This window comes from Parasteatoda tepidariorum, chromosome 6 (assembly GCF_043381705.1).
Source record: "Parasteatoda tepidariorum isolate YZ-2023 chromosome 6, CAS_Ptep_4.0, whole genome shotgun sequence".
NCBI classification, from domain to species: Eukaryota; Metazoa; Arthropoda; class Arachnida; order Araneae; family Theridiidae; genus Parasteatoda; species Parasteatoda tepidariorum.
In genome coordinates this window covers 44,419,212-44,435,586 of record NC_092209.1, presented here as the reverse complement: position 1 = coordinate 44,435,586, position 16,375 = coordinate 44,419,212, and the positions used below count along the sequence as shown (strand labels likewise).

At 31.2% G+C, this 16,375-nt stretch overlaps 1 protein-coding gene across 1 annotated transcript in view; it reads left to right on the top strand.

Annotated features, from left to right (window-relative positions):
* The window catches only part of LOC107446192 (phospholipid-transporting ATPase ABCA3), a gene marked incomplete in the record, with an annotated part of 116,358 nt that extends 101,164 nt beyond the window's left edge, over window positions 1-15,194 (top strand). The window contains 6 exon segments of the mRNA XM_071182298.1: window positions 1,079-1,334; window positions 3,458-3,960; window positions 6,788-6,975; window positions 7,705-7,878; window positions 10,347-10,569; window positions 14,571-15,194. Coding sequence (XP_071038399.1) covers window positions 1,079-1,334; window positions 3,458-3,960; window positions 6,788-6,975; window positions 7,705-7,878; window positions 10,347-10,569; window positions 14,571-14,738 — 1,512 coding nt within the window.
* Window positions 15,195-16,375: the final 1,181 nt, after the last annotated feature.

Here is a 16,375-nt window from a genome sequence, read left to right as displayed (position 1 = left end):
AGCTCGCTAATAGTTTCCGATTTCGAAGAATTGTGCGATTCTTTTCGCGCATTAGATAATTCAATTTCTTTCTCTAACTGAGCGAGTTTAATTTTTTCTAACTCTATTTTTGTTTGGTTATCTTTCTCTAACTGAGCTAATTTAGCTTTTTCTAACTCATAATTGTTTTTCTTTTCCTCAAGAATATTATCAATCAAACTCTGAACGAAATCACTATCGTTTTTATAAATCTCACTATTTTCAATTAGCTTCTTTATATCAATAACTCTTGCCCCTTCTTCAACTTTTAAACTTAACTCGTCTGCGACGACTTTTAATTCGTCTTTTTTTAGTTTATTAAGGGACATTTTTTAAACACACTAAAATAACTCAATGTAAATAGACAAACTGAATAACTCAAAGTAAATTTTGCACAGTGAATGAAACAAGGGAAATTGCTCTTACCTCAGAATTTCGGCTTCTTTTTTATTGTCACTCACTAAAAATTTCACTCAAAGATAATATAAATTCCATTGTTAAATAACACGAGCATCGTACACATAGTTCGTTCGTTTCGGTATGCACTTTAAATGATTTCCATAAATCACTAATTCGCTTCCGGGTGACTGGACCACATGTTTGTGGTCACTCTAGTCGATAGCTCTAAGTTTATTTCGTAAATAAGAAGAACACTGGTCTTCAATGGACTGTAGTACTTTATTTTTCAAGACACACGGACTACGTCCGCCATTTATGAAGTTCTCAAGGTATATATAAATCTTTCACAAAAAAAGGGTGGCGCGGCAGTCGCACATGCGCGAACACTATACACTAATTCGCCTTGGATGGTTTGTCTGTAAATCACATTATCGATATTTTTATTTCATTTTTATAGCACAGATTAAAAGACATCTGCAGACAAAAATGGCACAGAAAAAAAAAGAAAAAACCCACATAGAGTACAAAAGAGAACATCAGCTGTAGCAAATAATCTTTGAATCTTGCTTGTAGTCCTACTTTAAGTTAAATTGATGCAGATAGATGTTGTTGAAATAAATTGTCTTTATCATTTCTTTATTGATGCATTTAACAATAAATTATTTTAGGTGTTGCCTTATCATCTATTTTATCTGCTGTATACGGAATCACGACAGGATCAACACAAGATATTGTTGGCATATTTATTTGGATCGCTAGAATATTCCCATTTTATTCCTTAGCATCTAGCATCACCAATTTGTTTAACATTGCATTCAAAAACGCATTTTGTGAAGGAATATCACCAGAAGACCTTGATTACAACTGCAACGCAGATAACATAGGGCCAGAAAACGCTTTATTTAAATGCTGCAAAAGTAATTATAATCCATTTACTTAGTATTTAGACTTTATATTTATATTATGTTGACGTTTATAATAGCACGTGAATAAGCCATTGGTAGTTTTGTGAATTAATCTAGGAATGTGCGTCTTTCATTTGACAAAAGCACCGCAAAGATGAAAGTACATCTTAGTTCAGAGCTGCATGAATAGATGGCAGCACCACTCATTCGTGAGGCCACTTCCTCAATTTAGACACAGTTCTGAAGAGGAAGGATTTTCTTCAAATCCTTGTACCCAAGGTGCTGTTAAGCAGCCGACCACAGGACTTTTGATTCCAGAGATTTCATGAGCTCGTATATCCCTTGTACTCTGTGGGTCTTAGTCAAGGATCAAAGCCCAGCTCCTTTGGACTGGAGTCCACTTTTCTAACCACTGGTGTATACCAGCCCTAATATTAAAATTCACACTTTTGAGAAATTATCTACTAAAAAGAATGTAAGCTATCTTAGGGATAATATAAGCTTTCGATCCTAGCATAAAAGCTGAAAAGCTATTTGTTCCTTCAGACTTTCTTAAAGCTTTATTCACAAAACGTGTATTAGACACTTTTGCTTCAATTAATTTCAATCTATTCATAATCATAAAAATGTCATCTCCAAATCATTGCTAAGAAATATGTCATAACCATTTAGTGTCAATATACGTTAATTACGAATTCATTCATGCAAAACAGCGTGTGCTCAAAGCGTCGTATTAATAAAATCTTTTGTGTATGAAATATTGAAGCAAAAATAATCTCATCATTCAGCTGTGGTTTTGCTTCATTAACCCTTTGACACAGATGAGACTCCAGTGATTCTTTTATTTATTTTTTAAAGCTCTAATTACAAGTAAAAATGTATTTTGACATATTTTAATTATATAAAACTGTCTAATAGTAACTAAAAAATCTTTATATTATCGGAATTATATTATAGTATAACAGAAAATCCAAAAAATGTAGTTTGTATTTTTTTTCTGTCATTTTCAAATTTTTTTAAATAATCCATTTTGTAAATTAAAGAAATTTTAATGGTGAATAACTGTTTGTCTTAGATCTAAATAACTGAAAATAAGTGCAAATTTGAAAAAAAAAATTATCACTTGAAAATGAGCCGCGTGAGAAAAATTTTGTTGTTAACGCAGAAAAAGACACGGTTTTCAATGCTGCATTTCCTAACCAAAAATTATTAAAATGCTGAAGATGATATTTTTCACTTATACTGACCTAAATAGATACAAAATAATAAAAAAAAGCATGAAAAATTTACTTGATAAAAATTCTGTGTCAAAGGGATAATGTATTTATTTTGGTCTTGGAATAAACAAAAACTCATTCACGTTTCGATTTTTCTCGTGAATATATCGTTCTTAAATATTGCAAAAATATATAAATAAATTTCAATAAATAAGTTATAACTACTCTCTATTTTTTGGATACATATTACATGCAATCTTTATTGTAGGACAAAAATAAAACCCATGGTATTTGTAACCTTTTACTTTCATTTCTAATAACAATTTTAATTTTATATTCTTCAATTAAAAATACTTTACCCGTTAATTCACAGTCACAAAAAGTAGCCTATGTTGGAAAAGTACCTGCATGAAAAAAGTAGTAGCAAATACTTGTTTACACAAAATGGTTAGTTTTTTCTGCGAGATACTATTTTACATTTAAGAAACAGCGAGATTTGATTTCAGGTACATATATTAATATCTACGCAATTATCATATTATAACAGTTGGAACTGTTTTGTTTCTGAAAAACTAATTCTTATAATTAAGCTATCACTATTCTGAAGAGCAATTGAAAAGTCAAAGTAAGAGACAAAAAAAATCAAATATTTTATATATTTGGCATCTTTGTATAGTAAACTACATATTGCAATTTTTTTTTTTAAAAATACATTTTGTTTTATCTGTTTTTAGAAATTCCATTTAATCTTTCATATCATTAGCAATAGAAGAAAAATAGTTGTCAAGCCAACTTTTCTTGGAATCAATAGTGAAGCATTTACGCTGTTGTTCGAATTGCACTTCAGTGTTCTGTTATTTATTTGCCAAGCACAAATGTATTAATAAATTATAACGATATATTTTTCTGTCCTTATAGAAATATGCGGCAGTGATTGCTTAAACCAAACTTCATACCTAGTTTGGGACAGACAGGCAATTGGACGGGATGTAACGTTCCTAGTGATCGATGGCCTCCTATATTTCACACTCTTGTTGGTGATACAAAATAATTTATTCCAAAAATTCTGGCGGCACATCACAATGAATCTGAGGAGGAAAACGGCTGGTCAAGTATTCCAGTCTGATTCCATCGATGACAGTGGCGTTATTGAGGAAGAAAATCGAGTTCATAATCTGATCAGCACTCATGGTAGCATTGGTACAGAAGCATTGGTCACAATGGATCTTTCAAAAGTATTTAGAAATTTCTATGCTGTTGAAAGATTGAGTTTGGGAATTCATCAAGAAGAATGTTTCGGTCTACTTGGTGTGAATGGTGCGGGAAAAACTACCACATTCAGGATGTTGACGGGTGATTGCAATCCTACCAGTGGCAATGCTCTAACTATTCACACATCTTTATTGGCTGATACGCAAAAGGCAAGTTTCTATTTTGGTCTTTTTAAATTCGTTTAATATTAAAATTAATCTTTCATGTGAAAACCTCAGAAAAAACACTACACATAAAATGATACTAAATAATTTTTTGAAGAGCTAGGCTTTTAAGAAATTGCACGTTTTTGGAAATCATTAATGAAGACATCATTTTTATTTTAGGTAGGAAATCTAAAATATGGCAACTTTAAAAAAATAAAACTTTTTGAGTTGAAGTAACTATTTTAAATTTTCATTATTTCCGTAATTGTCAACTTGCTAAATGAAACATTAAATATCTTTTGTACTTTTCTTTTAAAACTATTAGAAACATCAAACCACTTCAATCAGAAATAGTTTTTTTTTGCAATAAAAATTAATAAATGTATGAAAAGGAAAATGTTTTTATCAATGATACTATTCTAAAACGTTTTCCACAGCACGAAGATCACTAGGTTTTCTACTAATAACAAAACTATTTCAAAATTTTTTTTTGGAGATGAGATATTTTTTTTGCCTTTTTTGCATAAATCCTTAAAAAAAAAAGAAAAAAAATGTCGTCAGAATATGAAAAAGAAAAAAAATTAAAAAAAAAAAAAAAAAACGAAGGAGAAAAATCTTTCGATAATATTTTGCCGTAATTCCAGTTGTTAAAGCTAATACATTTATGTGTAAACTATTGAAAGTTATACTATTTTACGTTTCGAATATATAGGGTTATTCTTAATTCCCTCCGGGGTTTCGAAGCGTTATAGTAAACAAACGAATACGAATATGCAAAAAAGAACATATGAAATTATTCCGAAAGTATTCTAGTTTTAATTTAAGCAGTTGCCGGTAGATGGCAGTACCACTAAAACCAGTTGTAGTAAAGAAAAATGGCGTTTACAGGCGGAGGGAATTATGAATAACCCTGCACATTATGTTCCTTAATCATTTAACAATCTTCCGGAAATCACCATCAATGTAAATTTATATTTAGATAAAAAAAATGAAATTGTTATAAAAACTATATTCACTGGCAGAACTTTGTTACACTCTTTATGAATCTTAATTAAAATTAATCAGATCACATGAATGGTTTATCTGGTGAATAAATTGATATTTTTTATGATTCTTTTAATCTAGCTTTTGTACTAATTGATCTCTATAGAGGAATGTTTGATTTTGATAAAGTTTCTCTCACTATAAATAAATTTTTCATTATTTCTAATGATATTTATTGAAAATGATTCTAACATAATTAGGTAAATGGCAGCTAGTATGGAACTCTGTACGTATTCAATCAGGAGAAGAAAACATTGTATAAAGAAAGTCAACCGAAATATTTTATTTAAAATGCTTTATTTGGCCCACCTTTAGATATTACTCGAGTGAAATAAAACAAAATTATAACTTTAAATGATTTACGATTTCAGAAAACAAACCAAATATCTGAACAAGAACTTACATGTTTGTACAAGTATTAAAAGTGATCTCTCAGAAACCAAAGACGGAGTTTGAAGGAATCTATATCCTGATTAAATTAAAATAAATCGGATCTTTGAATTTTTAAGGGTCTGTTATTTGAGAGTTGCAACTAAGAAAGAAAAAGAATTTTTACGTAAAAATTATTCATGACTAAGGTTCTTAAAAGAAAAAGAAATCAGGAACTGTGAGATAAACTATTAATTTAGAAGTATTGTTTCTACTATCAAAAAGCCTTACCCAAGTTCATATTTTTCTTGATCGTTGACTTCGGATTTTTTCCTCCGTTAAATCTGGGCGATGCAATCAATGATTAGGACTGTTAATAGCTACACTTTTACCATTAATAGTTTTTTTTTCATGAAATGATTTATGGTAGTGATGAAATGAAGTTAAAAATGTATTCTTTAAAGATTTTCTTAAATTAAATGAATATGATTGCATCCGACAATTTATTAGCTTTTTTAAATTTACTGATGTATAAAATAATAATACTTACAATACAAAATATCTTTGAAACAATAAAAATTAAAAAAAAAACAAAACAAACAAGTCAAATTATATACTTTAATGTTTTTTATTTAACTCTATACTTTTCCTTATTTTACTTTATATTCATTAGTTTTATATTTATTTGTGAAGATAGTAGTTATAGACAATGTCAACCTTCATCTATGAAAAGGTACCCGACCATAAAATCGAGTTAACATGTCTTACGTACTAGTGAATTGTAATTGTATATATTTGTAGTGGTAGACACACTACAGTACTCCCCCACCAGAATTATAGCTGTGATAGAATTCGACGAACGGTTACCACTAGTTGATTCATTACGATTTTGTGAGTAGCCGAGAGAGTTGTATTAAGATCACCGTACTTTTTGAGTTCTGATTGTAAGAGCCGTATTAAGTTCACGGTCCTGGTCCCCTCTATGCTGCCTTTAGCAGTAGAGTGTATACGTTGTACGTGATAGAGACTGAGAAGCAACAGCGTGAGGAGGACAATGCCGCAGTTACAAGTAGCAAGTCAACTGTTCACTGTAGATCATCCATCGAAGTAGACGTGCTCAAACCGTAGTGGGCGTTTCTGCTATGGTAGGCGTGTTCACACCACGTCCGGGTCACCAATGTGGAGATAGTGAGTAAAAACAACCATGTCAACCTTTATCTATGAAAAGGTACCTCACCATAGAATCGAGTTAACATGTCTTATATACAGGTGAATTGTAATTGTATACAGTTGTTGTGGTAGACACACTACATTATTTTTTTTTTATATAGATATTTAAGAAAATAAAATAAAACATAAAATCTATTTATTGTTTGATACAACTGTAATAACTCTTTTATATTTTTGATCTTTATAGTTTCAATCATTCCTTGGGTATTGTCCTCAATTCGATGCCTTGATTGATCGCTTAACTGGAAGAGAAACTTTAATACTCTACGGTAGATTGAGAGGACTTACAGGAGAAGCACTGACGGACACAGTTAATAAACTCATCAGAATGACTGATCTATCAGATCACGCAGATAAACAAACCAGTTTTTACAGGTAGGAACATAGCTTAAACCATAATTTGTTACTGGACTGTAATTTGCGTGTTCACGTCACTAACAAATGCATGAATATATTTTTTTCATTGTTCTAAATAGAAGTGACAGCTAAAAAAGACTGCAAAGTGGCTGTTAAGATATAATTATTAGCTTTATGTATCATAAAATTTTTATTTAGATGTTCACAATCTAAAATTTGTTTGAGTCAAAACTTTTAGTTGTAACAGGAAAAAATAAAATATGGAAATTAAGTTTGAAACTATATGCATCAAATTATTTTTTATGTGCTTACTCATGAGATAAAAGTATTTTGAACTAAAAAAATATTATTCAGAAATAATAATTTTTTCCGCTCTAATTTGTAAAAAAAGTGCTACCACTAGAAATAGGAAATTGAAATCATTAGAAATTTGAGGGATGAGTGTTGTATAATGATACGTTTATGCAAAAAAATGAAATAAAATATGTTAAATGCCGTAAAAAAGAATGATATTGCAAATTTTTTTTTTAATTTTTGAAATTAACTATGTTTTCTAATTCACAGAAAAAATTGAAAGCAAAATTTGCTGAAAATAAAAAAGTAAAAGTAAAGAAAAAAAGTGCTAATTTCAATTTTTAAAAGAAATTTTTCTTGCTTTAGTAACATGTTTCAAAAATTACAATTTAGTTTTCACATATCGAGTAGTAGTTCTGTTTTAAAATAATTACCTTTCTTTCGTTATTTTAGTGGTGGAAACAAAAGAAAACTTTCAGTTGGAATCGCACTAATTGGATCACCACCTTTGATTTTATTGGATGAGCCAACAGCCGGAGTAGACCCTGTTTCTCGAAGAAAAATTTGGAACATATTAGCACAAGCTAGAAGTTTCACGAAAGCGGCAGTTATACTCACAACACACAGGTAGGTCTTTAACACCTCATTTCATTTTAGTTTAAAAATTAAATTATTGTCTCAAAATCTCAATTTTTTTTGAACAACCCCAAAACGGGACTAGTCTTATAGCAGGAATAAGGGATTAAAATATAATTATCCATTCTATTCATTGATTTAGAAAAATACTTTTCGAACATAGAACATTCAGAACAGAGCCGCGATTGGCTCAGGGGATAGAGCGTTCGCCTTCCAATGAGGCGAACCGGGTTCAAATCCCAGTCGATACGAATTCCGCATCCGGCTTGCACTGACCACAGTGCTGACGTGAAATGTCCTCAGTGGTAGACGGATCATGAGTCCCCTTGCCGTCAGGTAAACCGTGGGAGGTTCTCTTGGACTTCCTCTCCATATAACGCAAGTGCGGGTTAACTCCATCAAAAAGTCCTCCAAAGAGTCAAATTTCTCCCAATACTCGATCCAGAAATTCCCTTGTCTTCTGGTTATAAATTTTTTTTGAACTACCCGAAAACGGAACTAGTCTTATAGCGGGAATAAGAAAATAAAAAAATAATTATCCATTCTATTCATTGATTCAGAATACATTTCGAACATAGAACATTCAGAACAGAGCAGCGATGGCTCAGGGGATTGAGCGCTCGCCTTCCAACGAGGTGAACCGGGTTCAAATCCCAGTCGATACGAATTCCGCATCCGGCTTGCACTGACCACAGTGCTGACGTGAAATGTCCTCAGTGGTAGACGGATCATGGGTTAGAGTAATCGTGTGAGGTTCTCGTGGACTTCCTCTCCATGTAACGCAAGTGCGGGTTAACTCCATCAAAAAGTCCTTCACGAAGGCAAATTTCTTCCAGTGCTTGATCCAGGAGTTCCCTTGTCTTCTGGATTGGGTTCAAAATTACAAGACTACGGAGTTGAACATTAGTAGTCGTAAACCCATAAAATTGGGTCAGCTGTTCAGCGATGGTTAAAACATTTCTTTTGAACTATTCCAAAACGGGACTAGTCTAATAGCGGGAATAAGGAATTAAAAAATAATTATCCATTTCGTTCATTGATTTACCGCTGTGGCCGGGATAACGTGGTCAGCAGAATGCTGGACTCACGTTCGCGAAAACGGTAGTTCGAATCCAGCCGGCCAAAGACTCCTTGCGTAGTAAATGTTGACGGGTGCTCGTTAAATCTGCCAGGTCACAAAATCCTCCATGTCTCCAGAAGAAATCATACTTCTGGGAGTACAGAATTAGAGATTAATAGTTCTCTGGTTCAGGTCAAAATTACGATCTGTTGATGAAAGAATAAATGAATGGATGTATGAATAGGTCCGTCCTATAAACGGGTGTGACGTATGGATGTGGCAGACGCCAAAGTCTTGGCCATAGGTGGCGCCACTGGAAAAAAAGGGCAATCGCATTCCTTGCCTTAATGGCCTACGACAACCACAGGTATAGGTGTTTGAACTACCATCCTTATGATGATTGCTAAAGTTCTTGTAAATAACTCTTTAAGACTTTCCTTAGAACGCCTGTGAATAACTCTTTAATGTAACAATAGTCTAGTTAAATTGTTAGGCAATTACGAGAATTTAAGAAAAAAAGTCTTATAATAAAAGTAGAGAGAGACGCGAAAAAAGCAAGCAAAATTTTTTTTGCAAATGAGATTCTATAGAAAAATAATAGGGAACTGTGTGCGAGAGTTCGAGACAAAAGCAATTCCGCTAAATGGAAAATCATACGCTAATTAACATCATACATTAGAATCCATTTGACATAAATCTAAATTTTCGATGTCTCATGGAGATCCTTTTTGGCGAGAACTTTTATGTAATTAGTTTAATTACTGTGAAGTTAGAGTTAGTTGCCATAAGTAGCATAAACGAAAATATCAAAGCTGATATGGAAGCAAATTATTATAATAGAAATGAATTTGCAAACTTAGACTACAAATCTTAAAAACTCAGAGGAGTTAAAGATAAGCAAAATACCACTTATATTAAATTAATAAATTGAAAAAAAAGTAGGAAATGGAAGCAAATGATTAAAAAATTTAAAAAATTTCATGCAATTTATATTGCAAATGATAATGTAATATTGCAGAAAAACACTCCATGAAAAAAAATAGTATTTGAATGAAAAAAATAGTATAGCATTTCGCTCACGGGCTGCGATAGTGGCACAACTAAAAAAACACGCGTTTTGTACTAAGAACAGGTGAAAATATAAAAATGCACATTCTGAGCAGCAATACTTGCACAACTTATAATTAAACTTTAAGGTAATCTTCGTTTAAGCAAACGAAAGCATTTCTTAAGCATTTTGCTTGCTTAGCAATGAAAACTTTAAACCCACTTATCTCAAAAGTTCAATTTTTGAGTCGTGCCGTTTTTGCAGCTCATGAGCGATTTGTTATGATGAAATTTTGGATTTTAACTTTAGAAAGGTGATAAAATTATAGTTTATTATTACTTTTTGTCATAGTATGGAAGAGAGTGAAGCTTTGTGCAGCAGGCTGGCAATCATGGTCAATGGTCGATTCCGATGTCTAGGTTCGATTCAGCAGCTGAAAGCGAAATTCGGTCAGGGATATACATTAATAATCAAAATGCGAAAAGAAACCTCAGAGAATCCTGAAAGTGTCTCTGCAATCAAAGTATTTATTGGAAACAGATTAAGAGGTGCTGAATTAAAAGATGATCACCAAGTAAGTTAAATTTAAGAAATTTGAATATCTTAAAGTTGAATATTATTCATTTTGGAGCAACAAATCACTTAAGTTATTTCTTTAAATAGTTGTGTTTTTAGTGTAACCAGTCACACGATTCATTTTTATGAATGTGAATAATCTTAATTTTATTGGCTTAAAAAAGATATTTTTTTACATTACATACACTTCAAAAAATTTCGGATCAAATTAATGTTAAAAGTGCCGGTAAAAGTACTCAGATTTCCGATATTTTTTATTGTGAAATCTATTTTAATCAGAAGATGTTACGGAAAAAAAATCTGATATGCCACAATTTTTACTGTAATAATTACCAAAAAATACCTGAATAACACAATTAAATAAATAATACTGTAAAATTTGCGGTACAATATTTTACGGTAAAAATGGATTTTACGGATGATGCACCCAAAATGCCGGTACTTTGATGTGGAGTGATTTGATTACATTGTAACTTTATATGGGTTTTAGTTGTAATTATGTAACAAAAACCATATATTAGTTGAAAAACATCTTTCATTCATTCAACACAAGTAGTCTCCATTAAAAGATTCTAAATTTTAATAAAGACAATAGGCTAAGTACTACAGTAATTCAGATTGAGGAACTGAAAACTGCATTGGTTATTGAGCTCAACTTTCGATCGGCATAGATTTAAAGCAGGCAAACATTTTGTTCTCTGCAGGTAAATTTAATTGCTTAGATACCTAAATTATTGATGTTGTACAGCGAGAACGTTAAAATGTTCAACCTATATTTTTTAAATAAGAAAGTTTAATGAGTTATAAGGCTCATTTTTAAAAATTAAATCTTTTGTTTCAATGATTTTATTTAAAATCAAGTATTAGGAAAAGTAATTTAAATTTGCCAAATAATGAATTTTGGATAAAACTTTTTAGTGACCATTTTTTTACACGCTATAAGTATGCCTTAAGACATCTAACAAGAAAGGAATTAATATTCTCTTTAAGACGAACTAAAAAAATGTTCTGCTTTATATTGCTATAACGAAAAATTAAAAAATAATTGATATTTGAAGCATGAAGATTTTTAAGTATTTCTAATATTTATTTATATAATTTACACTTACTCTGAAATATTTCTTCAAAGTACTAAAGTTTTACTAGTTTCAAAGTTCTGCTAATTTTTCTTATCACAGCTTTGCATACGCAATTCATATAAAGTCGTTTATACCGTGGTCAGTACTGTTATTTAATTTCTCCTTTTGAAACTTAACATAGTTTACAAGTTCTGTAGAACGGGACACTTCTAGTATTACTTATTAATCACCTGCTGAAAATCTAGCTGCATGCATGAAAAAAAAAATTAACTTGGTACATTTTATTGTACACTAACTGAATTTAACGGCACCGTAAATAATTTAACTCTAAGTTTGTAGCAATTCAGAGATTGAATATATTTAAAATAATTTCAGTAAAAATTTCTGTTTCAATTACGAAATTTTATCAGCGAAAATTTTAAAAAATTGATTTGTAAAACTTTTTTTACAAATCAAAAATCTATGATAGGTAATATGTACCAAAATTTATCGCTAAAATTTGTGACACTTTGCTTTCTTGTTAGTTTGTATGTCTTGATTTTTATGTGTAAAACTTTATTAATTATAAGAGAAAATTGAAATAAAAAATTAGTTTACGTGGAACAGAATAATCTAGACCAGTGGCTCCCAACCTTTTGTGGACCATCGCCCCCCTCTTGGGGATGGCTGACACATATCACCCCTTTCTCTTTTTTCTCAAAAAACCATTCATTGTTGCTTGTGAGCAACCAAACAATGAAAATATGCTATGTTATTTGATTTTAATTTAAATTGTAATGCAAATAAGGAGGCACATTTATCCTGTCATTTTTATTAATTAAAAAAAATTGTGCATCTTTTTTTTCCCAAAAAGAAATGATATTTGAAACAGAATAATCAAAACAGAAGTACATTTCTTTAAATTCATATTTTAATGTAATCAAGAAAAAGTTAAAACGTTAACAACTAAAATTTGAGAAAAAAATGAAGAGTGAGAAAGTACATTTTTATCACTTCAACGACTGCTCTGTGCTTGATGTATTTCAAGTTAAAGCTTGAATGTTAGGTTTTATGCTCGTCAGATTTAAACGCGGGTCTCCTTTGAAGCAAATGTCCAACCTATCTCTTTGCTTTGTGAGCAGCTGGAAGACAGAACTAAATCCTCTCTCCACTAAATATGTTGACGGGAACGAGATGAGAAGCGGCTCAGTTTGTTTCCACAATTGTGGATAAGTGTCCATAAGCTTTACCCAAGCTAACTCGTAACCGTATTTTTTAAAGACGACTTTAGCCTCACAGTCATACTTCAAATCTAAAATCTCAGTCTACAAAGAGGAAGTGAGCTTATCCACAACTTCAAAAGAGAAAGGATCGAAAATCCAATCCGGAATTTCTAATTTCATCAAATCTTTAAATCTTGATTCCATAACTGATCAAGGTGATCAGTAAAAATTAAGATTTTATTTTCGAGAATCTCGATATCTGCCATTGAACACTTTTTAAGAGTTGGAAATTGCATTAGCTCTTTACTACCAATGTTTGACTTGTAGATATCAAACTTGGCGATGAATGATGATATGATTCCCTTAGCCTTGATAATGTTCATTTTATTTCTTGAAGTTTTACGTTGATTTTGTACACATTTTTTCAAAAATATGCGTGAGGTACGCAGTTTTCAACTTGCGTTGCTTCAAACTCTCACTTAAAACAGGATCAGTGGTGTCGAGAAACTCAGTAACCGAGTCAAACAATTCGAATAAACGGCGCAGACAGTTTCCTTTTGAAAGCCATCTCACAGCTGCATGTAGGAGCAAGTCTTCGAAATCTTCATCACTTTCATGACGAAGTTCTCAGAACATAAGCTCATTGAGAGAATTAGCTTCGATTTTATTGATGACAGAAATATCGAATTGTAAGTTGTCATGCAGAGCACCACTCAACTTTTTTGCAGCTAAATGTTGACGATGAATGGTGATGACCTCCGGTACTTCTTTTTTAAGGTGTGCCAGAAACCCAGGATGACAACCAGACATGGTTGGAGCAACATCTGTTGCACAAGCACTTACATTTGTGAGGGGGATTTCTTTTTCCGCAAAATAATCTTTGACCAATTTAAAAATCGACGATCCTTTTGTATCTGTGTTCAAAGTTCTTGTAAACAACATTTCCTCGTTAATCTCCTTACTTCATTTATGAATCTCACGTAAGCTAAAACAGCTTTGTCATCTATCACAGTTGATTTATCAATCTGCAACGCAAATTTACCTTCTTTCAAAAATTTGATGAGTTTTGATTCAATGTCGGCGGCTATCTCATCAGTACGCCTGGAAACAGTATTATTGCTCAGAGGAATAGAGTGACTTATCAGAATTCCGCTTGCGATACCAAAACGTATGACGAAAACGATCCTGCACTTGAATTTTTTTAAATTTTTAACAATCATAATTCTGTTTCTACACCAGAACCATAAGTTTCATATATATTTTCAATTTCAATCTCAAATAGCTTTTGCCATTAATATTATTAGCAATTTTTATCTTTTGAATACTCGTCGCCCCCTGATCGCCCCCCTAAGGATTATCGCCCCCTCGAGAAGCTCTATCGCCCCCAGGTTGGGAACCACTGATCTAGACTATAGAAAAATAAATAAATAAAGACAAAAATTCTGAAATTATAAAGGAATGTTGGAACAAAAAATTGATTCGCATTAAATGGAATAATCTAGAATAGAGAAGAACATCAATAAAAAAAGATTTTATTATAGTTTTTTTTATGTTTTATTAGATTTTAAGAATTTATTTTATTGGAGTTAGGCTTAAATGAAATTGCACCTCCCCATTATAATTCAATATCTTAATACGAAAACCTGACAACTATTTTCCGACTATAAAAACCGTCATTTTTTTAAAAAAAAAACTAATCATCATGTATTTCTTTTTAGGGTATGCTTCAATATCATGTGACTGATCCTAGCGTTCGACTGAGTCAACTTTTTAAACTTATGGAAGAAATGAAATCACAATTCAACTTAGAAGATTACATTATTAGCGATACTTCTTTAGAGCAAATATTTTTGACTTTTGCTCGAGCACAGAGAGTTGTAGAATAACTTGCGACGGATAATATTTTGTTAACTTATATGTATAGTGTATGAAATCTTTTCATGACCTATTGTAAACGTTTTCATCACTATTAGTTTTTAATTTCTTTGCTTTCTGGCTAAGTACGCAAAAAACATAAAAACTGTAATTGATATTACTTTGATCACTCATAAAGAAACTCATAATTTTTCATCTATGTAATGGTATTTTACAATGCTTTCACCATATTTAATAGATAACTTTTCCGGTAAGTATTATTTGGAGCATAGTGTAAACTAAGCCTCTGGAAACCAAAATAACAGCTCTTTTTTTAAAAAAAAAAGTTTGTCCCACTTTATTTCTTCGTATTCGTGCATGAGTTATAACAGACATAACTCATCATTAACTGATGTATCAGGATTTGTTGTTATTATTTATTGTAATTAAAATTGTTATTGTAAATAAAATCATCAATAAGGCTTTGACTAACTTATTTTCTTCATACTTCTTGCCTACATGGCAGAAAAAACATTCATATTTATTTTATTACAAGTGATAGTTTTACTGTAACAAATTTTTTTTAGCGTGATCCAAATGTTACTATTATAAGATTTTAATCCTATTATTATTCAGAGGAAGAGGACTGAGATTTTGGCGAATGTTATCGAGACTTATTCTTTATTTATAGAATTTATTATGTTACTTGACTTACTCACACTGTAGTTTCGTTATTCGACTGCTGTTATGAAGTGATTCTTAATATAATGAAAAATAACACTCATTTTCTACACGAATTTTTTCAATTACCATACATTTTAATTTTAAACGCTTATCATTAAATTAAGGTATATTTATTGTTAATCAAATTTTATGCATGTATTTATTTCTTGGATTTGGGAAAAGCGACATTGTTTGATGTTTTTCCAAAAACATAATAAGTGTTGAACTGAAAAAAAAAATACATAAATGAATAAGTTGGTGAATTGATAACTGAAGGACTGAAAAAATAAATGATTGTGTGATATCTTCCTTTACTGTATATGAGTAAAACAGCATTGTTCAATGCTAGTCAAAAAGCATAATTTTTATAGTTGTCAGTGCATACGTTAATGAATGAGTTAGTGGATGGATGATTAAGCAAATGAAAAATAAATGATTGATGTAATGATCTTCATTTACTGGATACGGGTAAAACAAAACCGTTCAATGTTGGTCAAAAAGCACAATTATTATAGTGTTCAGCGCATACGTTTATGAATGAGTTAGTGGATGGATGATTAACCAATTGAAAAATAAATGATTGAGTGATATCTTCATTTACTGGATACGGGTAAAACAAAACCGTTCAATGTTGGTCAAAAAGCACAATTATTATAGTATTCAGTGCATACGTTTATGAATGAGTTAGTGGGTGGATGATTAACTAAATGAAAAATAAATGATTGAGTGATATCTTCATTTACTGGATACGGGTAAAACAAAACCGTTCAATGTTGGTCAAAAAGCACAATTATTATAGTATTCAGTGCATACGTTTATGAATGAGTTAGTGGATGGATGATTAACCAAATGAAAAATAAATGATTGAGTGATATCTTAATTTACTGGATATGGGTAAAACAAAACCGTTCAATGTTGATCAAAAAGCACAATTATTATAGTATTC